At 63.6% G+C, this 27,513-nt stretch overlaps 1 protein-coding gene across 2 annotated transcripts in view; it reads right to left on the reverse strand.

The window, feature by feature from the left end:
- Cip2a (cellular inhibitor of PP2A) overlaps positions 1-27,513 on the reverse strand; it is a 67,671-nt gene that overhangs the window by 22,008 nt on the left and 18,150 nt on the right. Inside the window, exons 4-6 of one of the 2 annotated variants that reach the window (XM_004663976.2) lie at positions 2,040-2,134; positions 1,495-1,591; positions 49-171 (exon numbers count right to left, since the gene is read on the reverse strand). In XM_004663976.2, coding sequence (XP_004664033.2) covers positions 49-171; positions 1,495-1,591; positions 2,040-2,134 — 315 coding nt within the window. The remainder of the gene's footprint in view (positions 1-48; positions 172-1,494; positions 1,592-2,039; positions 2,135-27,513) is intronic. The other variant, XM_004663977.3, reaches the window with a different exon arrangement.

Consider the following 27,513-nt stretch of genomic DNA (forward strand, 5'->3'; position numbering starts at 1 on the left):
ATACTAAACTTAAATTAACTTCAAAAATAGAAAACAAGTCACATTTACCTTTTCTCCAACCTCTTCATTTAGTGTCAAACTGGACAATATTGAAAGTGCAAACACAACCACAGTCAAGCTACTATGTGCAAGGAAGCTGATAAGCGTTCGGTAAAAGGATTTCACATTATTCTGAGGAAGAAATAATGTTAAATTAGAATTAAAAGTACATATTGTACAGTGTGCAAACATTTAAACAGCATCGTCAGATCTTTTAACAAATAAATATCACCTAAAAAAATTAATATTCTAAAAGGAAAAATCAGAACAGATATAAATGAAAATTCAAAGAATACTTGTTAGAAACAGGATCTAGGGGAAGTTTTTCTCTTACCTTGTAAGTGATTATTTTTTAAATCAAATTTTCTCACTTAACAACAAATAATCAGCAGGTAGCTAATCAAGGTATAGATTTTATAATACTTCATTTTTATTTATTTGAGAGAGAAGGGCACATAAAATGGGCGTGCCAGGGACTCTAGCCACTGCAAAGGAACTCTAGACACATGTGCTACCATGTGCATCTGGCTTAGTGAGTACTGACATTAAAGTTAATGAATAATGAACTCTCCTAATTATGTTAAAAAAAGAAGAAAATATTTATAAAATTAGTCATTGCAGACAAGAGTAGATATAAAATAGTCTTAGCAAGAATAGCTTCCAGATAGATAATAATATTACATAGGCACAGCAATTCTTCTCCAGGCACCTTAATGAATCAGTGAGTTAATCTACTTCTGAAAGTTTTCCAATTAGCTTTACTTGGTACCTGTACTTTTTAATACTTGTTTTTTAGGGATAGAGTTTCAATCTGTCCAGGCCAGCCTTAAAGAGTCCTTTATAGTAAATAGTGATCACTAACACTTGGTACTTTCTCAAAGATCTTTCTTGTTGCGTGCCCTTGACAGCATTTAGACATAAGACTGTGGTAAAAAGAGACAGCTAGGAATGTGCCTTCTAACAACACTTAGAAGCAGCAACATTTTTTAAAATTTATTTTTATTATTTGCGAGACACAGAGAGAAACAGGGAGCGAATAGGCACGCCAAGGCCTCTGGCCCCTGCAAATGAATTCCAGACACATGTGCCATCTTGTGCATCTGCCTTACATGGGTACTGGGGAAATGAACCTGGGTCCTTAGGCTTCACAGGCATACGCCTTAATCACTAAGCCATCTCTGCAGCCCAGCAGCAAACATTTTATCGCTCAATGTGACAAATAATAGGGATGATAGAGCGAAGTTTTAGAAACAAGCATTTGTATGAAACTTTATATATAGTTTTAAGAAACATAAACACTGGAATGCTTTAAGATATTTATGTTAGTATGGCTTGAGATTCCTCTTTGATGGATCAGCTAGATGGTCCTAATTAAGATTTTGAAGAAAAATTTACAGATTAAAAGGATTTTCTTTCAGAATACAACCTACCACAAAACAAAACAAAACTTCTTACCAAAGTCTTTATGTGGGTCTGAACTGAAAGATTGTGCCGACAAAGGTTTGCCAATAATCCCAGACAAGGCATTGTTAATTCATCTTCAGAAGACTGACTGATGTTTTTACATTGATGTTTTAGTGTAAAGAAAAATATAAAAGATGAGCATTAAATTCATTCTAAATTATTCAAAATGATAGAGTAACATACATCTAAATTGCTTTCTACATGAAAAATGTTTAAGACATAGTACTCGTTACTTCATGTAATGAAAGCAAATTATCCTACTCAACTCTATCATAGAAAGATAGAAATAACTCTCAGTGATCATGTGGTTTTTCATTATTTTATCATCAATATTAAATATAAATACAATGCTCACATCATTAGATTTTTCTGTGCAAATCAAACGCTTGCATAAATTTTAGTTATAAAAACTAAAGGAGATTTGCAATATTCGGTCCTTAAAAGGACAACAATTTCTGCCTAAGAACTGATCTATCACATGGTTTCAGTTTAAAAATATAACAATTATTTGATTACATGGATTGTTACATACTTACATATGATCTATCAGGAATGTAATTAAGTCATCTGTATTAGCACCAGAATGGAAAATTTTGACATTATATGTTAACCTCTGCAGGAGCTGAATGCACTGATAATAAAAAAGAAACTATGAATATACCTATGAAACCATATTGCCCACTCACAAGAATAAACTAACATATTTTGAGCACATCATTTTAGGAAGCAATTATTAGGACTCTTCCATTTTAATATTTAAAAAACACAAAATAACAAAATTAAGAATCTTTGGGATCATGCCTTGTCTCATACATTTCTACACATTTTATCTCAAAGCATCTTCACTGGTATGGATTGGATCCAACTTAATAATATGTTCCTCTAAGAATCCACTGTGATTAAAGGCTTAGTCATTAGGATGGTGCTATTTAGAGGTAGTGAAATTTTTGGAAAGTAGAGTCTTGAGGGAGAATTTTTGCCACTGGGTGAGTGATGTTATTTCTCGTTTTAGACTATTGGTAGCTGTCAGAAGAAAGTTATAAAAGCAGGAGGTTTGGTCCATTACATCTCTCTGCCCTTTATTCATGCTCTCACTAATCCCATATGCCCTTGTTGCAGTGAGGTCTTTTGTCAGAACTAAGCTAATACAAATGGAAGGACCTAGAGCCACCAAAACTGTGATAAGTAAACTGCTTCTCTTTATAAAATGAACTATCTCACATATGTAGTTATAGTAACGCAAAGCTGATTAACAGTCATCTAGCTTGTTCTGTTAATGTTAAACTTGAACACAGGCTGACTTTTTTAAGATACCCCACCAAATTATCTCCTTTAGTTAATAATGTCCTTTTTTACATCTAATTACATTTTTAGATTAGTAACATGACAGTTATAAGAATGATAAAGATACCCTAAATTTAGGATTGCTGAATAAGACTACCACCATAGCTTGAAATTTTGTAGCGTATTTCCTCAAGAACCTACCAACCACACTTAGTTACCTGTCCCATTGCTGTGACAAAATAGTTGTCACAGTGCTCTTGGGAAGGTTTATTTCACTTACAGCTCACAATCCACATGGCAGTGAAGGCATGACAGCAGGAGCTCAGGGCAGAGGGTGCGCTGCGTGCAGTCAGGGTGGAGGAGTGCGTGCTGGAGCTCAGGGCAGAGGGGACGCTGCGTGCAGTCAGGGTGGAGGAGTGCGTGCTGGAGCTCAGGGCAGAGGGTGCGCTGCGTGCAGTCAGGGTGGAGGAGTGCGTGCTGGAGCTCAGGGCAGAGGGTGCGCTGCGTGCAGTCAGGGTGGAGGAGTGCGTGCTGGAGCTCAGGGCAGAGGGTACCTGCGTGCAGTCAGGGTGGAGGAGTGCGCGCTGGAGCTCAGGGCAGAGGGTACGCTGCGTGCAGTCAGGGTGGAGGAGTGCGCGCTGGAGCTCAGGGCAGAGGGGACGCTGTGTGCAGTCAGGGTGGAGGAGTGCGCGCTGGAGCTCAGGGCAGAGGGGACGCTGTGTGCAGTCAGGGTGGAGGAGTGCGCGCTGGAGCTCAGGGCAGAGGGGACGCTGTGTGCAGTCAGGGTGGAGGAGTGCGCGCTGGAGCTCAGGGCAGAGGGGACGCTGCGTGCAGTCAAGGTGGAGGAGTGCGCGCTGGAGCTCAGGGCAGAGGGGACGCTGTGTGCAGTCAGGGTGGAGGAGTCGTGCTGGAGCTCAGGGCAGAGGGTACGCTGCGTGCAGTCAGGGTGGAGGAGTGCGTGCTGGAGCTCAGGGCAGAGGGGACGCTGTGTGCAGTCAGGGTGGGGGAGTGCGCGCTGGAGCTCAGGGCAGAGGGTACGCTGCGTGCAGTCAGGGTGGAGGAGTCGTGCTGGAGCTCAGGGCAGAGGGGACGCTGTGTGCAGTCAGGGTGGAGGAGTGCGTGCTGGAGCTCAGGGCAGAGGGTACCTGCGTGCAGTCAGGGTGGAGGAGTGCGCGCTGGAGCTCAGGGCAGAGGGTACGCTGTGTGCAGTCAGGGTGGAGGAGTGCGTGCTGGAGCTCAGGGCAGAGGGTACCTGCGTGCAGTCAGGGTGGAGGAGTGCGTGCTGGAGCTCAGGGCAGAGGGGACGCTGTGTGCAGTCAGGGTGGGGGAGTGCGCGCTGGAGCTCAGGGCAGAGGGTACGCTGCGTGCAGTCAGGGTGGAGGAGTCGTGCTGGAGCTCAGGGCAGAGGGGACGCTGTGTGCAGTCAGGGTGGAGGAGTGCACGCTGGAGCTCAGGGCAGAGGGTGCGCTGCGTGCAGTCAGGGTGGAGGAGTGCGCGCTGGAGCTCAGGGCAGAGGGTACCTGCGTGCAGTCAGAGTGGAGGAGTCGTGCTGGAGCTCAGGGCAGAGGGGACGCTGTGTGCAGTCAGGGTGGAGGAGTGCGGGCTGGAGCTCAGGGCAGAGGGGACGCTGCGTGCAGTCAGGGTGGAGGAGTGCGCGCTGGAGCTCAGGGCAGAGGGTACGCTGCGTGCAGTCAGGGTGGAGGAGTCGTGCTGGAGCTCAGGGCAGAGGGGACGCTGCGTGCAGTCAGGGTGGAGGAGTGCGCGCTGGAGCTCAGGGCAGAGGGTACGCTGCGTGCAGTCAGGGTGGAGGAGTCGTGCTGGAGCTCAGGGCAGAGGGTACGCTGTGTGCAGTCAGGGTGGAGGAGTCGTGCTGGAGCTCAGGGCAGAGGGGACGCTGTGTGCAGTCAGGGTGGAGGAGTGCGTGCTGGAGCTCAGGGCAGAGGGTACCTGCGTGCAGTCAGGGTGGAGGAGTGCGTGCTGGAGCTCAGGGCAGAGGGTACCTGCGTGCAGTCAGGGTGGAGGAGTGCGTGCTGGAGCTCAGGGCAGAGGGTGCGCTGTGTGCAGTCAGGGTGGAGGAGTGCGCGCTGGAGCTCAGGGCAGAGGGGACGCTGCGTGCAGTCAGGGTGGAGGAGTGAGCGCTGGAGCTCAGGGCAGAGGGGACGCTGCGTGCAGTCAGGGTGGAGGAGTGCGTGCTGGAGCTCAGGGCAGAGGGTGCGCTGTGTGCAGTCAGGGTGGAGGAGTGCGTGCTGGAGCTCAGGGCAGAGGGGACGCTGCGTGCAGTCAGGGTGGAGGAGTGAGCGCTGGAGCTCAGGGCAGAGGGGGACGCTGCGTGCAGTCAGGGTGGAGGAGTGCGTGCTGGAGCTCAGGGCAGAGGGGACGCTGTGTGCAGTCAGGGTGGAGGAGTGCGCGCTGAAGCTCAGGGCAGAGGGGACGCTGCGTGCAGTCAGGGTGGAGGAGTGCGTGCTGGAGCTCAGGGCAGAGGGGACGCTGCGTGCAGTCAGGGTGGAGGAGTCGTGCTGGAGCTCAGGGCAGAGGGTACGCTGTGTGCAGTCAGGGTGGAGGAGTGCGTGCTGGAGCTCAGGGCAGAGGGGACGCTGTGTGCAGTCAGGGTGGAGGAGTGCGTGCTGGAGCTCAGGGCAGAGGGTACCTGCGTGCAGTCAGGGTGGAGGAGTGCGCGCTGGAGCTCAGGGCAGAGGGGACGCTGTGTGCAATCAGGGTGGAGGAGTGCGCGCTGGAGCTCAGGGCAGAGGGGACGCTGTGTGCAGTCAGGGTGGAGGAGTGCGCGCTGGAGCTCAGGGCAGAGGGGACGCTGTGTGCAGTCAGGGTGGAGGAGTGCGTGCTGGAGCTCAGGGCAGAGGGTACGCTGCGTGCAGTCAGGGTGGAGGAGTGCGCGCTGGAGCTCAGGGCAGAGGGTGCGCTGCGTGCAGTCAGGGTGGAGGAGTGCGCGCTGGAGCTCAGGGCAGAGGGGACGCTGTGTGCAGTCAGGGTGGAGGAGTGCGCGCTGGAGCTCAGGGCAGAGGGGACGCTGCGTGCAGTCAGGGTGGAGGAGTCGTGCTGGAGCTCAGGGCAGAGGGGACGCTGCGTGCAGTCAGGGTGGAGGAGTGCGCGCTGGAGCTCAGGGCAGAGGGTACGCTGCGTGCAGTCAGGGTGGAGGAGTGCGTGCTGGAGCTCAGGGCAGAGGGGACACTGTGTGCAGTCAGGGTGGAGGAGTGTGCGCTGGAGCTCAGGGCAGAGGGGACGCTGCGTGCAGTCAGGGTGGAGGAGTGCGTGCTGGAGCTCAGGGCAGAGGGGACGCTGCGTGCAGTCAGGGTGGAGGAGTGTGCGCTGGAGCTCAGGGCAGAGGGTACCTGCGTGCAATCAGGGTGGAGGAGTGCGTGCTGGAGCTCAGGGCAGAGGGTACCTGCGTGCAGTCAGGGTGGAGGAGTGCGCGCTGGAGCTCAGGGCAGAGGGTACCTGCGTGCAGTCAGGGTGGAGGAGTGCGCGCTGGAGCTCAGGGCAGAGGGTACCTGTGTGCAGTCAGGGTGGAGGAGTGCGTGCTGGAGCTCAGGGCAGAGGGTACCTGCGTGCAGTCAGGGTGGAGGAGTGCGTGCTGGAGCTCAGGGCAGAGGGTACCTGCGTGCAGTCAGGGTGGAGGAGTGCGTGCTGGAGCTCAGGGCAGAGGGTACCTGCGTGCAGTCAGGGTGGAGGAGTCGTGCTGGAGCTCAGGGCAGAGGGTACCTGCGTGCAGTCAGGGTGGAGGAGTGCGTGCTGGAGCTCAGGGCAGAGGGTACCTGCGTGCAGTCAGGGTGGAGGAGTGTGCGCTGGAGCTCAGGGCAGAGGGTACCTGCGTGCAGTCAGGGTGGAGGAGTGCGCGCTGGAGCTCAGGGCAGAGGGTACCTGCGTGCAGTCAGGGTGGAGGAGTGCGAGCTGGAGCTCAGGGCAGAGGGTACCTGTGTGCAGTCAGGGTGGAGGAGTGCGTGCTGGAGCTCAGGGCAGAGGGGACGCTGCGTGCAGTCAGGGTGGAGGAGTGCGTGCTGGAGCTCAGGGCAGAGGGTACGCTGCGTGCAGTCAGGGTGGAGGAGTGCGTGCTGGAGCTCAGGGCAGAGGGTACGCTGTGTGCAGTCAGGGTGGAGGAGTGCGTGCTGGAGCTCAGGGCAGAGGGTACCTGCGTGCAGTCAGGGTGGAGGAGTGCGTGCTGGAGCTCAGGGCAGAGGGTACCTGCGTGCAGTCAGGGTGGAGGAGTGCGTGCTGGAGCTCAGGGCAGAGGGTACCTGCGTGCAGTCAGGGTGGAGGAGTGCGCGCTGGAGCTCAGGGCAGAGGGTGCGCTGCGTGCAGTCAGGGTGGAGGAGTGCGTGCTGGAGCTCAGGGCAGAGGGGACGCTGTGTGCAGTCAGGGTGGAGGAGTGCGTGCTGGAGCTCAGGGCAGAGGGTACCTGCGTGCAGTCAGGGTGGAGGAGTGCGTGCTGGAGCTCAGGGCAGAGGGTACCTGCGTGCAGTCAGGGTGGAGGAGTGCGCGCTGGAGCTCAGGGCAGAGGGTACCTGTGTGCAGTCAGGGTGGAGGAGTGCGCGCTGGAGCTCAGGGCAGAGGGTACCTGCGTGCAGTCAGGGTGGAGGAGTGCGCGCTGGAGCTCAGGGCAGAGGGGACGCTGTGTGCAGTCAGGGTGGAGGAGTGCGTGCTGGAGCTCAGGGCAGAGGGTACCTGCGTGCAGTCAGGGTGGAGGAGTGCGCGCTGGAGCTCAGGGCAGAGGGTACCTGTGTGCAGTCAGGGTGGAGGAGTGCGTGCTGGAGCTCAGGGCAGAGGGTACCTGCGTGCAGTCAGGGTGGAGGAGTGCGTGCTGGAGCTCAGGGCAGAGGGTACCTGCGTGCAGTCAGGGTGGAGGAGTGCGTGCTGGAGCTCAGGGCAGAGGGGACGCTGCGTGCAGTCAGGGTGGAGGAGTGCGTGCTGGAGCTCAGGGCAGAGGGTGCGCTGTGTGCAGTCAGGGTGGAGGAGTGCGCGCTGGAGCTCAGGGCAGAGGGTACCTGCGTGCAGTCAGGGTGGAGGAGTGCGTGCTGGAGCTCAGGGCAGAGGGTACGCTGTGTGCAGTCAGGGTGGAGGAGTGCGTGCTGGAGCTCAGGGCAGAGGGTACCTGCGTGCAGTCAGGGTGGAGGAGTGCGTGCTGGAGCTCAGGGCAGAGGGTACGCTGTGTGCAGTCAGGGTGGAGGAGTGCGTGCTGGAGCTCAGGGCAGAGGGGACGCTGCGTGTAGTCAGGGTGGAGGAGTGCGTGCTGGAGCTCAGGGCAGAGGGGACGCTGTGTGCAGTCAGGGTGGAGGAGTGCGCGCTGGAGCTCAGGGCAGAGGGTACCTGTGTGCAGTCAGGGTGGAGGAGTGCGCGCTGGAGCTCAGGGCAGAGGGGACGCTGTGTGCAGTCAGGGTGGAGGAGTCGTGCTGGAGCTCAGGGCAGAGGGGACGCTGTGTGCAGTCAGGGTGGAGGAGTGCGCGCTGGAGCTCAGGGCAGAGGGGACGCTGTGTGCAGTCAGGGTGGAGGAGTGCGCGCTGGAGCTCAGGGCAGAGGGTACGCTGCGTGCAGTCAGGGTGGAGGAGTCGTGCTGGAGCTCAGGGCAGAGGGGACGCTGCGTGCAGTCAGGGTGGAGGAGTGCGTGCTGGAGCTCAGGGCAGAGGGGACGCTGCGTGCAGTCAGGGTGGAGGAGTGTGCGCTGGAGCTCAGGGCAGAGGGTACCTGCGTGCAATCAGGGTGGAGGAGTGCGTGCTGGAGCTCAGGGCAGAGGGTACCTGCGTGCAGTCAGGGTGGAGGAGTGCGCGCTGGAGCTCAGGGCAGAGGGTACCTGCGTGCAGTCAGGGTGGAGGAGTGCGCGCTGGAGCTCAGGGCAGAGGGTACCTGTGTGCAGTCAGGGTGGAGGAGTGCGTGCTGGAGCTCAGGGCAGAGGGTACCTGCGTGCAGTCAGGGTGGAGGAGTGCGCGCTGGAGCTCAGGGCAGAGGGTACCTGCGTGCAGTCAGGGTGGAGGAGGTGCGCGCTGGAGCTCAGGGCAGAGGGTACCTGTGTGCAGTCAGGGTGGAGGAGTGCGTGCTGGAGCTCAGGGCAGAGGGGACGCTGCGTGCAGTCAGGGTGGAGGAGTGCGTGCTGGAGCTCAGGGCAGAGGGTACGCTGCGTGCAGTCAGGGTGGAGGAGTGCGTGCTGGAGCTCAGGGCAGAGGGTACCTGCGTGCAGTCAGGGTGGAGGAGTGCGTGCTGGAGCTCAGGGCAGAGGGTACCTGCGTGCAGTCAGGGTGGAGGAGTGCGTGCTGGAGCTCAGGGCAGAGGGTACCTGCGTGCAGTCAGGGTGGAGGAGTGCGCGCTGGAGCTCAGGGCAGAGGGTGCGCTGCGTGCAGTCAGGGTGGAGGAGTGCGTGCTGGAGCTCAGGGCAGAGGGGACGCTGTGTGCAGTCAGGGTGGAGGAGTGCGTGCTGGAGCTCAGGGCAGAGGGTACCTGCGTGCAGTCAGGGTGGAGGAGTGCGTGCTGGAGCTCAGGGCAGAGGGTACCTGCGTGCAGTCAGGGTGGAGGAGTGCGCGCTGGAGCTCAGGGCAGAGGGTACCTGTGTGCAGTCAGGGTGGAGGAGTGCGCGCTGGAGCTCAGGGCAGAGGGTACCTGCGTGCAGTCAGGGTGGAGGAGTGCGTGCTGGAGCTCAGGGCAGAGGGTACCTGCGTGCAGTCAGGGTGGAGGAGGTGCGCGCTGGAGCTCAGGGCAGAGGGTACCTGTGTGCAGTCAGGGTGGAGGAGTGCGTGCTGGAGCTCAGGGCAGAGGGTACCTGCGTGCAGTCAGGGTGGAGGAGTGCGTGCTGGAGCTCAGGGCAGAGGGTACCTGCGTGCAGTCAGGGTGGAGGAGTGCGTGCTGGAGCTCAGGGCAGAGGGGACGCTGCGTGCAGTCAGGGTGGAGGAGTGCGTGCTGGAGCTCAGGGCAGAGGGTGCGCTGTGTGCAGTCAGGGTGGAGGAGTGCGCGCTGGAGCTCAGGGCAGAGGGTACCTGCGTGCAGTCAGGGTGGAGGAGTGCGTGCTGGAGCTCAGGGCAGAGGGTACGCTGTGTGCAGTCAGGGTGGAGGAGTGCGTGCTGGAGCTCAGGGCAGAGGGTACCTGCGTGCAGTCAGGGTGGAGGAGTGCGTGCTGGAGCTCAGGGCAGAGGGTACGCTGTGTGCAGTCAGGGTGGAGGAGTGCGTGCTGGAGCTCAGGGCAGAGGGGACGCTGCGTGCAGTCAGGGTGGAGGAGTGCGTGCTGGAGCTCAGGGCAGAGGGGGACGCTGTGTGCAGTCAGGGTGGAGGAGGTGCGCGCTGGAGCTCAGGGCAGAGGGTACCTGTGTGCAGTCAGGGTGGAGGAGTGCGCGCTGGAGCTCAGGGCAGAGGGGACGCTGTGTGCAGTCAGGGTGGAGGAGTCGTGCTGGAGCTCAGGGCAGAGGGGGACGCTGTGTGCAGTCAGGGTGGAGGAGTGCGCGCTGGAGCTCAGGGCAGAGGGGACGCTGTGTGCAGTCAGGGTGGAGGAGTGCGCGCTGGAGCTCAGGGCAGAGGGTACGCTGCGTGCAGTCAGGGTGGAGGAGTCGTGCTGGAGCTCAGGGCAGAGGGGACGCTGCGTGCAGTCAGGGTGGAGGAGTGCGTGCTGGAGCTCAGGGCAGAGGGTACGCTGCGTGCAGTCAGGGTGGAGGAGTGCGTGCTGGAGCTCAGGGCAGAGGGGACGCTGTGTGCAGTCAGGGTGGAGGAGTGCGCGCTGGAGCTCAGGGCAGAGGGTACGCTGCGTGCAGTCAGGGTGGAGGAGAGCGTGCTGGAGCTCAGGGCAGAGGGTGCGATGTGTGCAGTCAGGGTGGAGGAGTGCGCGCTGAAGCTCAGGGCAGAGGGTACGCTGTGTGCAGTCAGGGTGGAGGAGTGCGCGCTGGAGCTCAGGGCAGAGGGTACGCTGCGTGCAGTCAGGGTGGAGGAGAGCGTGCTGGAGCTCAGGGCAGAGGGTGCGATGTGTGCAGTCAGGGTGGAGGAGTGCGCGCTGAAGCTCAGGGCAGAGGGTACGCTGTGTGCAGTCAGGGTGGAGGAGTGCGCGCTGGAGCTCAGGGCAGAGGGTACGCTGCGTGCAGTCAGGGTGGAGGAGTGCGCGCTGGAGCTCAGGGCAGAGGGGACGCTGCGTGCAGTCAGGGTGGAGGAGTCGTGCTGGAGCTCAGGGCAGAGGGTACCTGCGTGCAGTCAGGGTGGAGGAGTGCGTGCTGGAGCTCAGGGCAGAGGGGACGCTGTGTGCAGTCAGGGTGGAGGAGTGCGCGCTGGAGCTCAGGGCAGAGGGGACGCTGCGTGCAGTCAGGGTGGAGGAGTCGTGCTGGAGCTCAGGGCAGAGGGTACCTGCGTGCAGTCAGGGTGGAGGAGTGCGTGCTGGAGCTCAGGGCAGAGGGGACGCTGCGTGCAGTCAGGGTGGAGGAGTGCGTGCTGGAGCTCAGGGCAGAGGGGACGCTGTGTGCAATCAGGGTGGAGGAGTCGTGCTGGAGCTCAGGGCAGAGGGGACGCTGTGTGCAGTCAGGGTGGAGGAGTGCGTGCTGGAGCTCAGGGCAGAGGGGACGCTGTGTGCAGTCAGGGTGGAGGAGTGCGCGCTGGAGCTCAGGGCAGAGGGGACGCTGTGTGCAGTCAGGGTGGAGGAGTGCGTGCTGGAGCTCAGGGCAGAGGGGACGCTGTGTGCAGTCAGGGTGGAGGAGTGCGTGCTGGAGCTCAGGGCAGAGGGTGCGCTGTGTGCAGTCAGGGTGGAGGAGTGCGTGCTGGAGCTCAGGGCAGAGGGTGCGCTGTGTGCAGTCAGGGTGGAGGAGTGCGCGCTGGAGCTCAGGGCAGAGGGTACGCTGCGTGCAGTCAGGGTGGAGGAGTCGTGCTGGAGCTCAGGGCAGAGGGTACGCTGCGTGCAGTCAGGGTGGAGGAGTCGTGCTGGAGCTCAGGGCAGAGGGGACGCTGCGTGCAGTCAGGGTGGAGGAGTGCGTGCTGGAGCTCAGGGCAGAGGGGACGCTGCGTGCAGTCAGGGTGGAGGAGTCGTGCTGGAGCTCAGGGCAGAGGGGACGCTGCGTGCAGTCAGGGTGGAGGAGTGCGTGCTGGAGCTCAGGGCAGAGGGGACGCTGCGTGCAGTCAGGGTGGAGGAGTGCGTGCTGGAGCTCAGGGCAGAGGGGACGCTGCGTGCAGTCAGGGTGGAGGAGTGCGTGCTGGAGCTCAGGGCAGAGGGGACGCTGCGTGCAGTCAGGGTGGAGGAGTGCGTGCTGGAGCTCAGGGCAGAGGGTACGCTGCGTGCAGTCAGGGTGGAGGAGTGCGCGCTGGAGCTCAGGGCAGAGGGTGCGCTGCGTGCAGTCAGTGTGGAGGAGTGCGTGCTGGAGCTCAGGGCAGAGGGGACGCTGCGTGCAGTCAGGGTGGAGGAGTCGTGCTGGAGCTCAGGGCAGAGGGTGCACTGCGTGCAGTCAGGGTGGAGGAGTGCGTGCTGGAGCTCAGGGCAGAGGGTACCTGTGTGCAGTCAGGGTGGAGGAGTGCGCGCTGGAGCTCAGGGCAGAGGGGACGCTGCGTGCAGTCAGGGTGGAGGAGTGCGCGCTGGAGCTCAGGGCAGAGGGGACGCTGCGTGCAGTCAGGGTGGAGGAGTGCGTGCTGGAGCTCAGGGCAGAGGGTGCGCTGTGTGCAGTCAGGGTGGAGGAGTGCGCGCTGGAGATCAGGGCAGAGGGGGCGCTGCGTGCAGTCAGGGTGGAGGAGTGCGTGCTGGAGCTCAGGGCAGAGGGGACGCTGCGTGCAGTCAGGGTGGAGGAGTCGTGCTGGAGCTCAGGGCAGAGGGTGCGCTGCGTGCAGTCAGGGTGGAGGAGTGCGTGCTGGAGCTCAGGGCAGAGGGTACCTGTGTGCAGTCAGGGTGGAGGAGTGCGCGCTGGAGCTCAGGGCAGAGGGGACGCTGCGTGCAGTCAGGGTGGAGGAGTGCGCGCTGGAGCTCAGGGCAGAGGGGACGCTGTGTGCAGTCAGGGTGGGGGAGTGCGTGCTGGAGCTCAGGGCAGAGGGGACGCTGCGTGCAGTCAGGGTGGAGGAGTGCGCGCTGGAGCTCAGGGCAGAGGGGACGCTGTGTGCAGTCAGGGTGGAGGAGTGCGTGCTGGAGCTCAGGGCAGAGGGGACGCTGCGTGCAGTCAGGGTGGGGGAGTGCGTGCTGGAGCTCAGGGCAGAGGGGACGCTGCGTGCAGTCAGGGTGGAGGAGTGCGCGCTGGAGCTCAGGGCAGAGGGGACGCTGTGTGCAGTCAGGGTGGAGGAGTGCGCGCTGGAGCTCAGGGCAGAGGGGACGCTGCGTGCAGTCAGGGTGGAGGAGTGCGTGCTGGAGCTCAGGGCAGAGGGTGCGCTGTGTGCAGTCAGGGTGGAGGAGTGCGCGCTGGAGATCAGGGCAGAGGGTGCGCTGCGTGCAGTCAGGGTGGAGGAGTGCGTGCTGGAGCTCAGGGCAGAGGGGACGCTGCGTGCAGTCAGGGTGGAGGAGTCGTGCTGGAGCTCAGGGCAGAGGGGACGCTGTGTGCAGTCAGGGTGGAGGAGTGCGTGCTGGAGCTCAGGGCAGAGGGTGCGCTGCGTGCAGTCAGGGTGGAGGAGTGCGTGCTGGAGCTCAGGGCAGAGGGGACGCTGTGTGCAGTCAGGGTGGAGGAGTGCGTGCTGGAGCTCAGGGCAGAGGGGACGCTGTGTGCAGTCAGGGTGGAGGAGTGCGCGCTGGAGCTCAGGGCAGAGGGGACGCTGTGTGCAGTCAGGGTGGAGGAGTGCGCGCTGGAGCTCAGGGCAGAGGGGACGCTGCGTGCAGTCAGGGTGGAGGAGTGCGCGCTGGAGCTCAGGGCAGAGGGTACGCTGCGTGCAGTCAGGGTGGAGGAGTGCGTGCTGGAGCTCAGGGCAGAGGGTGCGCTGCGTGCAGTCAGGGTGGAGGAGTGCGTGCTGGAGCTCAGGGCAGAGGGTGCGCTGCGTGCAGTCAGGGTGGAGGAGTGCGTGCTGGAGCTCAGGGCAGAGGGTGCGCTGTGTGCAGTCAGGGTGGAGGAGTGCGTGCTGGAGCTCAGGGCAGAGGGTGCGCTGTGTGCAGTCAGGGTGGAGGAGTGCGTGCTGGAGCTCAGGGCAGAGGGTGCGCTGCGTGCAGTCAGGGTGGAGGAGTGCGTGCTGGAGCTCAGGGCAGAGGGGACGCTGCGTGCAGTCAGGGTGGAGGAGTCGTGCTGGAGCTCAGGGCAGAGGGTGCGCTGCGTGCAGTCAGGGTGGAGGAGTGCGTGCTGGAGCTCAGGGCAGAGGGTACGCTGCGTGCAGTCAGGGTGGAGGAGTCGTGCTGGAGCTCAGGGCAGAGGGTACCTGCGTGCAGTCAGGGTGGAGGAGTGCGTGCTGGAGCTCAGGGCAGAGGGTGCGCTGCGTGCAGTCAGGGTGGAGGAGTGCGTGCTGGAGCTCAGGGCAGAGGGGACGCTGTGTGCAGTCAGGGTGGAGGAGTGCGCGCTGGAGCTCAGGGCAGAGGGGACGCTGTGTGCAGTCAGGGTGGAGCAGTGCGCGCTGGAGCTCAGGGCAGAGGGTACCTGTGTGCAGTCAGGGTGGAGGAGTGCGTGCTGGAGCTCAGGGCAGAGGGTGCGCTGTGTGCAGTCAGGGTGGAGGAGTGCGTGCTGGAGCTCAGGGCAGAGGGTGTGCTGCGTGCAGTCAGGGTGGAGGAGTGTGCGCTGGAGCTCAGGGCAGAGGGGACGCTGCGTGCAGTCAGGGTGGAGGAGTGCGTGCTGGAGCTCAGGGCAGAGGGTGCGCTGTGTGCAGTCAGGGTGGAGGAGTGTGCGCTGGAGCTCAGGGTAGAGGGTGCGCTGCGTGCAGTCAGGGTGGAGGAGTGCGTGCTGGAGCTCAGGGCAGAGGGGACGCTGCGTGCAGTCAGGGTGGAGGAGTGCGTGCTGGAGCTCAGGGCAGAGGGGACGCTGTGTGCAGTCAGGGTGGAGCAGTGCGCGCTGGAGCTCAGGGCAGAGGGTGCGCTGTGTGCAGTCAGGGTGGAGGAGTGTGCGCTGGAGCTCAGGGCAGAGGGGACGCTGCGTGCAGTCAGGGTGGAGGAGTCGTGCTGGAGCTCAGGGCAGAGGGGACGCTGCGTGCAGTCAGGGTGGAGGAGTCGTGCTGGAGCTCAGGGCAGAGGGGACGCTGTGTGCAGTCAGGGTGGAGGAGTGCGCGCTGGAGCTCAGGGCAGAGGGTACGCTGCGTGCAGTCAGGGTGGAGGAGTGCGCGCTGGAGCTCAGGGCAGAGGGGACGCTGCGTGCAGTCAGGGTGGAGGAGTGCGTGCTGGAGCTCAGGGCAGAGGGGACGCTGTGTGCAGTCAGGGTGGAGGAGTGTGCGCTGGAGCTCAGGGCAGAGGGGACGCTGCGTGCAGTCAGGGTGGAGGAGTGCGTGCTGGAGCTCAGGGCAGAGGGGACGCTGTGTGCAGTCAGGGTGGAGGAGTGCGTGCTGGAGCTCAGGGCAGAGGGGACGCTGCGTGCAGTCAGGGTGGAGGAGTGCGTGCTGGAGCTCAGGGCAGAGGGGACGCTGCGTGCACTCAGGGTGGAGGAGTGCGTGCTGGAGCTCAGGGCAGAGGGGACGCTGCGTGCAGTCAGGGTGGAGGAGTGCGAGCTGGAGCTCAGGGCAGAGGGGACGCTGTGTGCAGTCAGGGTGGGGGAGTGCGCGCTGGAGCTCAGGGCAGAGGGGACGCTGTGTGCAGTCAGGGTGGGGGAGTGCGCGCTGGAGCTCAGGGCAGAGGGGACGCTGTGTGCAGTCAGGGTGGAGGAGTGCGCGCTGGAGCTCAGGGCAGAGGGGACGCTGTGTGCAGTCAGGGTGGGGGAGTGCGCGCTGGAGCTCAGGGCAGAGGGTACGCTGTGTGCAGTCAGGGTGGGGGAGTGCGCGCTGGAGCTCAGGGCAGAGGGGACGCTGTGTGCAGTCAGGGTGGAGGAGTGCGCGCTGGAGCTCAGGGCAGAGGGGGACGCTGTGTGCAGTCAGGGTGGAGGAGTGTGCGCTGGAGCTCAGGGCAGAGGGGACGCTGTGTGCAGTCAGGGTGGAGGAGTGCGTGCTGGAGCTCAGGGCAGAGGGTACGCTGCGTGCAGTCAGGGTGGAGGAGTGCACGCTGGAGCTCAGGGCAGAGGGGACGCTGTGTGCAGTCAGGGTGGAGGAGTGCGTGCTGGAGCTCAGGGCAGAGGGTACCTGCGTGCAGTCAGGGTGGAGGAGTGCGCGCTGGAGCTCAGGGCAGAGGGGACGCTGTGTGCAGTCAGGGTGGAGGAGTGCGTGCTGGAGCTCAGGGCAGAGGGGACGCTGTGTGCAGTCAGGGTGGAGGAGTGCGTGCTGGAGCTCAGGGCAGAGGGGACGCTGCGTGCAGTCAGGGTGGAGGAGTGCGTGCTGGAGCTCAGGGCAGAGGGGACGCTGCGTGCAGTCAGGGTGGAGCAGTGCGTGCTGGAGCTCAGGGCAGAGGGTACGCTGCGTGCAGTCAGGGTGGAGGAGTGCGTGCTGGAGCTCAGGGCAGAGGGTACCTGCGTGCAGTCAGGGTGGAGGAGTGCGTGCTGGAGCTCAGGGCAGAGGGTGCGCTGTGTGCAGTCAGGGTGGAGGAGTGCGTGCTGGAGCTCAGGGCAGAGGGGACGCTGCGTGCAGTCAGGGTGGAGGAGTGAGCGCTGGAGCTCAGGGCAGAGGGGACGCTGTGTGCAGTCAGGGTGGAGGAGTGCGTGCTGGAGCTCAGGGCAGAGGGGACGCTGTGTGCAGTCAGGGTGGAGGAGTGCGTGCTGGAGCTCAGGGCAGAGGGTGCGCTGTGTGCAGTCAGGGTGGAGGAGTGCGCGCTGGAGCTCAGGGCAGAGGGGACGCTGTGTGCAATCAGGGTGGAGGAGTGCGCGCTGGAGCTCAGGGCAGAGGGGACGCTGTGTGCAGTCAGGGTGGAGGAGTGCGTGCTGGAGCTCAGGGCAGAGGGTACGCTGCGTGCAGTCAGGGTGGAGGAGTGCGTGCTGGAGCTCAGGGCAGAGGGTACGCTGTGTGCAGTCAGGGTGGAGGAGTGCGCGCTGGAGCTCAGGGCAGAGGGGACGCTGTGTGCAGTCAGGGTGGAGGAGTGCGTGCTGGAGCTCAGGGCAGAGGGTACGCTGTGTGCAGTCAGGGTGGAGGAGTGCGCGCTGGAGCTCAGGGCAGAGGGTGCGCTGCGTGCAGTCAGGGTGGAGGAGTGCGCGCTGGAGCTCAGGGCAGAGGGGACGCTGTGTGCAGTCAGGGTGGAGGAGTGCGCGCTGGAGCTCAGGGCAGAGGGGACGCTGCGTGCAGTCAGGGTGGAGGAGTGCGCGCTGGAGCTCAGGGCAGAGGGTACGCTGCGTGCAGTCAGGGTGGAGGAGTGCGTGCTGGAGCTCAGGGCAGAGGGGACACTGTGTGCAGTCAGGGTGGAGGAGTGAGCGCTGGAGCTCAGGGCAGAGGGGACGCTGCGTGCAGTCAGGGTGGAGGAGTGCGTGCTGGAGCTCAGGGCAGAGGGGACGCTGCGTGCAGTCAGGGTGGAGGAGTGTGCGCTGGAGCTCAGGGCAGAGGGTACCTGCGTGCAATCAGGGTGGAGGAGTGCGTGCTGGAGCTCAGGGCAGAGGGGACCTGCGTGCAGTCAGGGTGGAGGAGTGCGCGCTGGAGCTCAGGGCAGAGGGGACGCTGTGTGCAGTCAGGGTGGAGGAGTGCGTGCTGGAGCTCAGGGCAGAGGGTACCTGCGTGCAGTCAGGGTGGAGGAGTGCGTGCTGGAGCTCAGGGCAGAGGGGACGCTGTGTGCAGTCAGGGTGGAGGAGTGCGTGCTGGAGCTCAGGGCAGAGGGTACGCTGTGTGCAGTCAGGGTGGAGGAGTGCGTGCTGGAGCTCAGGGCAGAGGGTACCTGCGTGCAGTCAGGGTGGAGGAGTGCGTGCTGGAGCTCAGGGCAGAGGGGACGCTGTGTGCAGTCAGGGTGGAGGAGTGCGTGCTGGAGCTCAGGGCAGAGGGTACCTGCGTGCAGTCAGGGTGGAGGAGTGCGTGCTGGAGCTCAGGGCAGAGGGTACCTGCGTGCAGTCAGGGTGGAGGAGTGCGCGCTGGAGCTCAGGGCAGAGGGTACCTGTGTGCAGTCAGGGTGGAGGAGTGCGCGCTGGAGCTCAGGGCAGAGGGTACCTGCGTGCAGTCAGGGTGGAGGAGTGCGTGCTGGAGCTCAGGGCAGAGGGTACCTGCGTGCAGTCAGGGTGGAGGAGTGCGTGCTGGAGCTCAGGGCAGAGGGGACGCTGTGTGCAGTCAGGGTGGAGGAGTGCGCGCTGGAGCTCAGGGCAGAGGGTACCTGCGTGCAGTCAGGGTGGAGGAGTGCGTGCTGGAGCTCAGGGCAGAGGGTACGCAGTGTGCAGTCAGGGTGGAGGAGTGCGTGCTGGAGCTCAGGGCAGAGGGTACCTGTGTGCAGTCAGGGTGGAGGAGTGCGTGCTGGAGCTCAGGGCAGAGGGTACCTGCGTGCAGTCAGGGTGGAGGAGTGCGTGCTGGAGCTCAGGGCAGAGGGTACCTGCGTGCAGTCAGGGTGGAGGAGTGCGTGCTGGAGCTCAGGGCAGAGGGGTCGCTGCGTGCAGTCAGGGTGGAGGAGTGCGTGCTGGAGCTCATGGCAGAGGGTGCGCTGTGTGCAGTCAGGGTGGAGGAGTGCGCGCTGGAGCTCAGGGCAGAGGGTACCTGCGTGCAGTCAGGGTGGAGGAGTGCGTGCTGGAGCTCAGGGCAGAGGGTACGCTGTGTGCAGTCAGGGTGGAGGAGTGCGTGCTGGAGCTCAGGGCAGAGGGTACCTGCGTGCAGTCAGGGTGGAGGAGTGCGTGCTGGAGCTCAGGGCAGAGGGTACGCTGTGTGCAGTCAGGGTGGAGGAGTGCGTGCTGGAGCTCAGGGCAGAGGGGACGCTGCGTGCAGTCAGGGTGGAGGAGTGCTTGCTGGAGCTCAGGGCAGAGGGGACGCTGTGTGCAGTCAGGGTGGAGGAGTGCGCGCTGGAGCTCAGGGCAGAGGGTACCTGTGTGCAGTCAGGGTGGAGGAGTGCGCGCTGGAGCTCAGGGCAGAGGGTACGCTGTGTGCAGTCAGGGTGGAGGAGTCGTGCTGGAGCTCAGGGCAGAGGGGACGCTGTGTGCAGTCAGGGTGGAGGAGTGCGCGCTGGAGCTCAGGGCAGAGGGGACGCTGTGTGCAGTCAGGGTGGAGGAGTGCGTGCTGGAGCTCAGGGCAGAGGGGACGCTGAGTGCAGTCAGGGTGGAGGAGTGCGCGCTGGAGCTCAGGGCAGAGGGTACGCTGCGTGCAGTCAGGGTGGAGGAGTCGTGCTGGAGCTCAGGGCAGAGGGGACGCTGCGTGCAGTCAGGGTGGAGGAGTGCGCGCTGGAGCTCAGGGCAGAGGGTACGCTGCGTGCAGTCAGGGTGGAGGAGTGCGTGCTGGAGCTCAGGGCAGAGGGGACGCTGCGTGCAGTCAGGGTGGAGGAGTGCGTGCTGGAGCTCAGGGCAGAGGGGACGCTGTGTGCAATCAGGGTGGAGGAGTGCGCGCTGGAGCTCAGGGCAGAGGGGACGCTGCGTGCAGTCAGGGTGGAGGAGTGCGTGCTGGAGCTCAGGGCAGAGGGTACGCTGCGTGCAGTCAGGGTGGAGGAGTGCGCGCTGGAGCTCAGGGCAGAGGGTGCGCTGTGTGCAGTCAGGGTGGAGGAGTGCGCGCTGAAGCTCAGGGCAGAGGGTACGCTGTGTGCAGTCAGGGTGGAGGAGTGCGCGCTGGAGCTCAGGGCAGAGGGTACGCTGCGTGCAGTCAGGGTGGAGGAGTGCGCGCTGGAGCTCAGGGCAGAGGGGGACGCTGCGTGCAGTCAGGGTGGAGGAGTCGTGCTGGAGCTCAGGGCAGAGGGTACCTGCGTGCAGTCAGGGTGGAGGAGTGCGTGCTGGAGCTCAGGGCAGAGGGGACGCTGTGTGCAGTCAGGGTGGAGGAGTGCGCGCTGGAGCTCAGGGCAGAGGGGACGCTGCGTGCAGTCAGGGTGGAGGAGTCGTGCTGGAGCTCAGGGCAGAGGGTACCTGCGTGCAGTCAGGGTGGAGGAGTGCGTGCTGGAGCTCAGGGCAGAGGGGACGCTGCGTGCAGTCAGGGTGGAGGAGTGCGTGCTGGAGCTCAGGGCAGAGGGGACGCTGTGTGCAATCAGGGTGGAGGAGTCGTGCTGGAGCTCAGGGCAGAGGGGACGCTGTGTGCAGTCAGGGTGGAGGAGTGCGTGCTGGAGCTCAGGGCAGAGGGGACGCTGTGTGCAGTCAGGGTGGAGGAGTGCGCGCTGGAGCTCAGGGCAGAGGGGACGCTGTGTGCAGTCAGGGTGGAGGAGTGCGTGCTGGAGCTCAGGGCAGAGGGGACGCTGTGTGCAGTCAGGGTGGAGGAGTGCGTGCTGGAGCTCAGGGCAGAGGGTGCGCTGTGTGCAGTCAGGGTGGAGGAGTGCGTGCTGGAGCTCAGGGCAGAGGGTGCGCTGTGTGCAGTCAGGGTGGAGGAGTGTGCGCTGGAGCTCAGGGCAGAGGGTACGCTGCGTGCAGTCAGGGTGGAGGAGTCGTGCTGGAGCTCAGGGCAGAGGGTACGCTGCGTGCAGTCAGGGTGGAGGAGTCGTGCTGGAGCTCAGGGCAGAGGGGACGCTGCGTGCAGTCAGGGTGGAGGAGTGCGTGCTGGAGCTCAGGGCAGAGGGGACGCTGCGTGCAGTCAGGGTGGAGGAGTCGTGCTGGAGCTCAGGGCAGAGGGGACGCTGCGTGCAGTCAGGGTGGAGGAGTGCGTGCTGGAGCTCAGGGCAGAGGGGACGCTGCGTGCAGTCAGGGTGGAGGAGTGCGTGCTGGAGCTCAGGGCAGAGGGGACGCTGCGTGCAGTCAGGGTGGAGGAGTGCGTGCTGGAGCTCAGGGCAGAGGGGACGCTGCGTGCAGTCAGGGTGGAGGAGTGCGTGCTGGAGCTCAGGGCAGAGGGGACGCTGTGTGCAGTCAGGGTGGAGGAGTGCGTGCTGGAGCTCAGGGCAGAGGGGACGCTGTGTGCAGTCAGGGTGGAGGAGTGCGCGCTGGAGCTCAGGGCAGAGGGGACGCTGCGTGCAGTCAGGGTGGAGGAGTGCGTGCTGGAGCTCAGGGCAGAGGGTACGCTGCGTGCAGTCAGGGTGGAGGAGTGCGCGCTGGAGCTCAGGGCAGAGGGTGCGCTGCGTGCAGTCAGTGTGGAGGAGTGCGTGCTGGAGCTCAGGGCAGAGGGGACGCTGCGTGCAGTCAGGGTGGAGGAGTCGTGCTGGAGCTCAGGGCAGAGGGTGCGCTGCGTGCAGTCAGGGTGGAGGAGTGCGTGCTGGAGCTCAGGGCAGAGGGTACCTGTGTGCAGTCAGGGTGGAGGAGTGCGCGCTGGAGCTCAGGGCAGAGGGGACGCTGCGTGCAGTCAGGGTGGAGGAGTGCGCGCTGGAGCTCAGGGCAGAGGGGACGCTGCGTGCAGTCAGGGTGGAGGAGTGCGTGCTGGAGCTCAGGGCAGAGGGTGCGCTGTGTGCAGTCAGGGTGGAGGAGTGCGCGCTGGAGATCAGGGCAGAGGGTGCGCTGCGTGCAGTCAGGGTGGAGGAGTGCGTGCTGGAGCTCAGGGCAGAGGGGACGCTGCGTGCAGTCAGGGTGGAGGAGTCGTGCTGGAGCTCAGGGCAGAGGGTGCGCTGCGTGCAGTCAGGGTGGAGGAGTGCGTGCTGGAGCTCAGGGCAGAGGGTACCTGTGTGCAGTCAGGGTGGAGGATGTGCGCGCTGGAGCTCAGGGCAGAGGGGACGCTGCGTGCAGTCAGGGTGGAGGAGTGCGCGCTGGAGCTCAGGGCAGAGGGGACGCTGTGTGCAGTCAGGGTGGGGGAGTGCGTGCTGGAGCTCAGGGCAGAGGGGACGCTGCGTGCAGTCAGGGTGGAGGAGTGCGCGCTGGAGCTCAGGGCAGAGGGGACGCTGTGTGCAGTCAGGGTGGAGGAGTGCGTGCTGGAGCTCAGGGCAGAGGGGACGCTGTGTGCAGTCAGGGTGGAGGAGTGCGTGCTGGAGCTCAGGGCAGAGGGTGCGCTGCGTGCAGTCAGGGTGGAGGAGTGCGTGCTGGAGCTCAGGGCAGAGGGGACGCTGTGTGCAGTCAGGGTGGAGGAGTGCGTGCTGGAGCTCAGGGCAGAGGGGACGCTGTGTGCAGTCAGGGTGGAGGAGTGCGCGCTGGAGCTCAGGGCAGAGGGGACGCTGTGTGCAGTCAGGGTGGAGGAGTGCGCGCTGGAGCTCAGGGCAGAGGGGACGCTGCGTGCAGTCAGGGTGGAGGAGTGCGCGCTGGAGCTCAGGGCAGAGGGTACGCTGCGTGCAGTCAGGGTGGAGGAGTGCGTGCTGGAGCTCAGGGCAGAGGGGACGCTGTGTGCAGTCAGGGTGGAGGAGTGCGTGCTGGAGCTCAGGGCAGAGGGGACGCTGCGTGCAGTCAGGGTGGAGGAGTGCGCGCTGGAGCTCAGGGCAGAGGGTACGCTGCGTGCAGTCAGGGTGGAGGAGTGCGTGCTGGAGCTCAGGGCAGAGGGGACGCTGTGTGCAGTCAGGGTGGAGGAGTGCGCGCTGGAGCTCAGGGCAGAGGGGACGCTGTGTGCAGTCAGGGTGGAGGAGTGCGCGCTGGAGCTCAGGGCAGAGGGGACGCTGTGTGCAGTCAGGGTGGAGGAGTGCGTGCTGGAGCTCAGGGCAGAGGGTGCGCTGTGTGCAGTCAGGGTGGAGGAGTGCGTGCTGGAGCTCAGGGCAGAGGGTGCGCTGTGTGCAGTCAGGGTGGAGGAGTGCGTGCTGGAGCTCAGGGCAGAGGGTGTGCTGCGTGCAGTCAGGGTGGAGGAGTGCGTGCTGGAGCTCAGGGCAGAGGGGACGCTGCGTGCAGTCAGGGTGGAGGAGTGCGCGCTGGAGCTCAGGGCAGAGGGGACGCTGTGTGCAGTCAGGGTGGGGGAGTGCGTGCTGGAGCTCAGGGCAGAGGGGACGCTGCGTGCAGTCAGGGTGGAGGAGTGCGTGCTGGAGCTCAGGGCAGAGGGTGCGCTGCGTGCAGTCAGGGTGGAGGAGTGCGTGCTGGAGCTCAGGGCAGAGGGTACGCTGCGTGCAGTCAGGGTGGAGGAGTGCGCGCTGGAGCTCAGGGCAGAGGGTACGCTGCGTGCAGTCAGGGTGGAGGAGTCGTGCTGGAGCTCAGGGCAGAGGGGACGCTGTGTGCAGTCAGGGTGGAGGAGTGCGCGCTGGAGCTCAGGGCAGAGGGGACGCTGTGTGCAGTCAGGGTGGAGCAGTGCGCGCTGGAGCTCAGGGCAGAGGGTACCTGTGTGCAGTCAGGGTGGAGGAGTGCGTGCTGGAGCTCAGGGCAGAGGGTGCGCTGCGTGCAGTCAGGGTGGAGGAGTGAGTGCTGGAGCTCAGGGCAGAGGGTACCTGTGTGCAGTCAGGGTGGAGGAGTGCGTGCTGGAGCTCAGGGCAGAGGGGACGCTGTGTGCAGTCAGGGTGGAGGAGTGCGCGCTGGAGCTCAGGGCAGAGGGGACGCTGTGTGCAGTCAGGGTGGAGGAGTGCGTGCTGGAGCTCAGGGCAGAGGGTGCGCTGTGTGCAGTCAGGGTGGAGGAGTGCGTGCTGGAGCTCAGGGCAGAGGGTGCGCTGTGTGCAGTCAGGGTGGAGGAGTGCGTGCTGGAGCTCAGGGCAGAGGGGACGGCTGTGTGCAGTCAGGGTGGAGCAGTGCGCGCTGGAGCTCAGGGCAGAGGGGTGCGCTGTGTGCAGTCAGGGTGGAGGAGTGCGCGCTGGAGCTCAGGGCAGAGGGGACGCTGCGTGCAGTCAGGGTGGAGGAGTGTGCGCTGGAGCTCAGGGCAGAGGGGACGCTGCGTGCAGTCAGGGTGGAGGAGTCGTGCTGGAGCTCAGGGCAGAGGGGACGCTGCGTGCAGTCAGGGTGGAGGAGTCGTGCTGGAGCTCAGGGCAGAGGGGACGCTGTGTGCAGTCAGGGTGGAGGAGTGCGCGCTGGAGCTCAGGGCAGAGGGTACGCTGCGTGCAGTCAGGGTGGAGGAGTGCGCGCTGGAGCTCAGGGCAGAGGGGACGCTGCGTGCAGTCAGGGTGGAGGAGTGCGTGCTGGAGCTCAGGGCAGAGGGGACGCTGTGTGCAGTCAGGGTGGAGGAGTGTGCGCTGGAGCTCAGGGCAGAGGGGACGCTGCGTGCAGTCAGGGTGGAGGAGTGCGTGCTGGAGCTCAGGGCAGAGGGGACGCTGTGTGCAGTCAGGGTGGAGGAGTGTGCGCTGGAGCTCAGGGCAGAGGGGACGCTGCGTGCAGTCAGGGTGGAGGAGTGCGTGCTGGAGCTCAGGGCAGAGGGGACGCTGTGTGCAGTCAGGGTGGAGGAGTGTGCGCTGGAGCTCAGGGCAGAGGGGACGCTGCGTGCAGTCAGGGTGGAGGAGTGCGTGCTGGAGCTCAGGGCAGAGGGGACGCTGTGTGCAGTCAGGGTGGAGGAGTGCGTGCTGGAGCTCAGGGCAGAGGGTGCGCTGTGTGCAGTCAGGGTGGAGGATGTGCGTGCTGGAGCTCAGGGCAGAGGGTGCGCTGTGTGCAGTCAGGGTGGAGGAGTGTGCGCTGGAGCTCAGGGCAGAGGGTACGCTGCGTGCAGTCAGGGTGGAGGAGTCGTGCTGGAGCTCAGGGCAGAGGGTACGCTGCGTGCAGTCAGGGTGGAGGAGTCGTGCTGGAGCTCAGGGCAGAGGGGACGCTGCGTGCAGTCAGGGTGGAGGAGTGCGTGCTGGAGCTCAGGGCAGAGGGGACGCTGCGTGCAGTCAGGGTGGAGGAGTCGTGCTGGAGCTCAGGGCAGAGGGGACGCTGCGTGCAGTCAGGGTGGAGGAGTGCGTGCTGGAGCTCAGGGCAGAGGGGACGCTGCGTGCAGTCAGGGTGGAGGAGTGCGTGCTGGAGCTCAGGGCAGAGGGGACGCTGCGTGCAGGTAGGGTGGAGGAGTGCGTGCTGGAGCTCAGGGCAGAGGGGACGCTGCGTGCAGTCAGGGTGGAGGAGTGCGTGCTGGAGCTCAGGGCAGAGGGTACGCTGCGTGCAGTCAGGGTGGAGGATGTGCGCGCTGGAGCTCAGGGCAGAGGGTGCGCTGCGTGCAGTCAGTGTGGAGGAGTGCGTGCTGGAGCTCAGGGCAGAGGGGACGCTGCGTGCAGTCAGGGTGGAGGAGTCGTGCTGGAGCTCAGGGCAGAGGGTGCGCTGCGTGCAGTCAGGGTGGAGGAGTGCGTGCTGGAGCTCAGGGCAGAGGGTACCTGTGTGCAGTCAGGGTGGGAGGTGTGCGCGCTGGAGCTCAGGGCAGAGGGGACGCTGCGTGCAGTCAGGGTGGAGGAGTGCGCGCTGGAGCTCAGGGCAGAGGGGACGCTGCGTGCAGTCAGGGTGGAGGAGTGCGTGCTGGAGCTCAGGGCAGAGGGTGCGCTGTGTGCAGTCAGCGTGGAGGAGTGCGCGCTGGAGATCAGGGCAGAGGGTGCGCTGCGTGCAGTCAGGGTGGAGGAGTGCGTGCTGGAGCTCAGGGCAGAGGGGACGCTGCGTGCAGTCAGGGTGGAGGAGTCGTGCTGGAGCTCAGGGCAGAGGGTGCGCTGCGTGCAGTCAGGGTGGAGGAGTGCGTGCTGGAGCTCAGGGCAGAGGGTACCTGTGTGCAGTCAGGGTGGAGGAGTGCGCGCTGGAGCTCAGGGCAGAGGGGGACGCTGCGTGCAGTCAGGGTGGAGGAGTGCGCGCTGGAGCTCAGGGCAGAGGGGACGCTGTGTGCAGTCAGGGTGGGGGAGTGCGTGCTGGAGCTCAGGGCAGAGGGGACGCTGCGTGCAGTCAGGGTGGAGGATGTGCGCGCTGGAGCTCAGGGCAGAGGGGACGCTGTGTGCAGTCAGGGTGGAGGAGTGCGTGCTGGAGCTCAGGGCAGAGGGGACGCTGTGTGCAGTCAGGGTGGAGGAGTGCGTGCTGGAGCTCAGGGCAGAGGGTGCGCTGCGTGCAGTCAGGGTGGAGGAGTGCGTGCTGGAGCTCAGGGCAGAGGGGACGCTGTGTGCAGTCAGGGTGGAGGAGTGCGTGCTGGAGCTCAGGGCAGAGGGGACGCTGTGTGCAGTCAGGGTGGAGGAGTGCGCGCTGGAGCTCAGGGCAGAGGGGACGCTGTGTGCAGTCAGGGTGGAGGAGTGCGCGCTGGAGCTCAGGGCAGAGGGGACGCTGCGTGCAGTCAGGGTGGAGGAGTGCGCGCTGGAGCTCAGGGCAGAGGGTACGCTGCGTGCAGTCAGGGTGGAGGAGTGCGTGCTGGAGCTCAGGGCAGAGGGGACGCTGTGTGCAGTCAGGGTGGAGGAGTGCGTGCTGGAGCTCAGGGCAGAGGGGACGCTGCGTGCAGTCAGGGTGGAGGAGTGCGCGCTGGAGCTCAGGGCAGAGGGTACGCTGCGTGCAGTCAGGGTGGAGGAGTGCGTGCTGGAGCTCAGGGCAGAGGGGACGCTGTGTGCAGTCAGGGTGGAGGAGTGCGCGCTGGAGCTCAGGGCAGAGGGGACGCTGTGTGCAGTCAGGGTGGAGGAGTGCGCGCTGGAGCTCAGGGCAGAGGGGACGCTGTGTGCAGTCAGGGTGGAGGAGTGCGTGCTGGAGCTCAGGGCAGAGGGGTGCGCTGTGTGCAGTCAGGGTGGAGGAGTGCGTGCTGGAGCTCAGGGCAGAGGGTGCGCTGTGTGCAGTCAGGGTGGAGGAGTGCGTGCTGGAGCTCAGGGCAGAGGGTGTGCTGCGTGCAGTCAGGGTGGAGGAGTGCGTGCTGGAGCTCAGGGCAGAGGGGACGCTGCGTGCAGTCAGGGTGGAGGAGTGCGCGCTGGAGCTCAGGGCAGAGGGGACGCTGTGTGCAGTCAGGGTGGGGGAGTGCGTGCTGGAGCTCAGGGCAGAGGGGACGCTGCGTGCAGTCAGGGTGGAGGAGTGCGTGCTGGAGCTCAGGGCAGAGGGTGCGCTGCGTGCAGTCAGGGTGGAGGAGTGCGTGCTGGAGCTCAGGGCAGAGGGTACGCTGCGTGCAGTCAGGGTGGAGGAGTGCGCGCTGGAGCTCAGGGCAGAGGGTACGCTGCGTGCAGTCAGGGTGGAGGAGTCGTGCTGGAGCTCAGGGCAGAGGGGACGCTGTGTGCAGTCAGGGTGGAGGATGTGCGCGCTGGAGCTCAGGGCAGAGGGGACGCTGTGTGCAGTCAGGGTGGAGCAGTGCGCGCTGGAGCTCAGGGCAGAGGGTACCTGTGTGCAGTCAGGGTGGAGGAGTGCGTGCTGGAGCTCAGGGCAGAGGGTGCGCTGCGTGCAGTCAGGGTGGAGGAGTGAGTGCTGGAGCTCAGGGCAGAGGGTACCTGTGTGCAGTCAGGGTGGAGGAGTGCGTGCTGGAGCTCAGGGCAGAGGGGACGCTGTGTGCAGTCAGGGTGGAGGAGTGCGCGCTGGAGCTCAGGGCAGAGGGGACGCTGTGTGCAGTCAGGGTGGAGGAGTGCGTGCTGGAGCTCAGGGCAGAGGGTGCGCTGTGTGCAGTCAGGGTGGAGGAGTGCGTGCTGGAGCTCAGGGCAGAGGGTGCGCTGTGTGCAGTCAGGGTGGAGGAGTGCGTGCTGGAGCTCAGGGCAGAGGGGACGCTGTGTGCAGTCAGGGTGGAGCAGTGCGCGCTGGAGCTCAGGGCAGAGGGTGCGCTGTGTGCAGTCAGGGTGGAGGAGTGCGCGCTGGAGCTCAGGGCAGAGGGGACGCTGCGTGCAGTCAGGGTGGAGGAGTGTGCGCTGGAGCTCAGGGCAGAGGGGACGCTGCGTGCAGTCAGGGTGGAGGAGTCGTGCTGGAGCTCAGGGCAGAGGGGACGCTGCGTGCAGTCAGGGTGGAGGAGTCGTGCTGGAGCTCAGGGCAGAGGGGACGCTGTGTGCAGTCAGGGTGGAGGAGTGCGCGCTGGAGCTCAGGG

This window comes from Jaculus jaculus, chromosome 4 (genome assembly GCF_020740685.1).
Source record: "Jaculus jaculus isolate mJacJac1 chromosome 4, mJacJac1.mat.Y.cur, whole genome shotgun sequence".
Taxonomy (NCBI): domain Eukaryota; kingdom Metazoa; phylum Chordata; class Mammalia; order Rodentia; family Dipodidae; genus Jaculus; species Jaculus jaculus.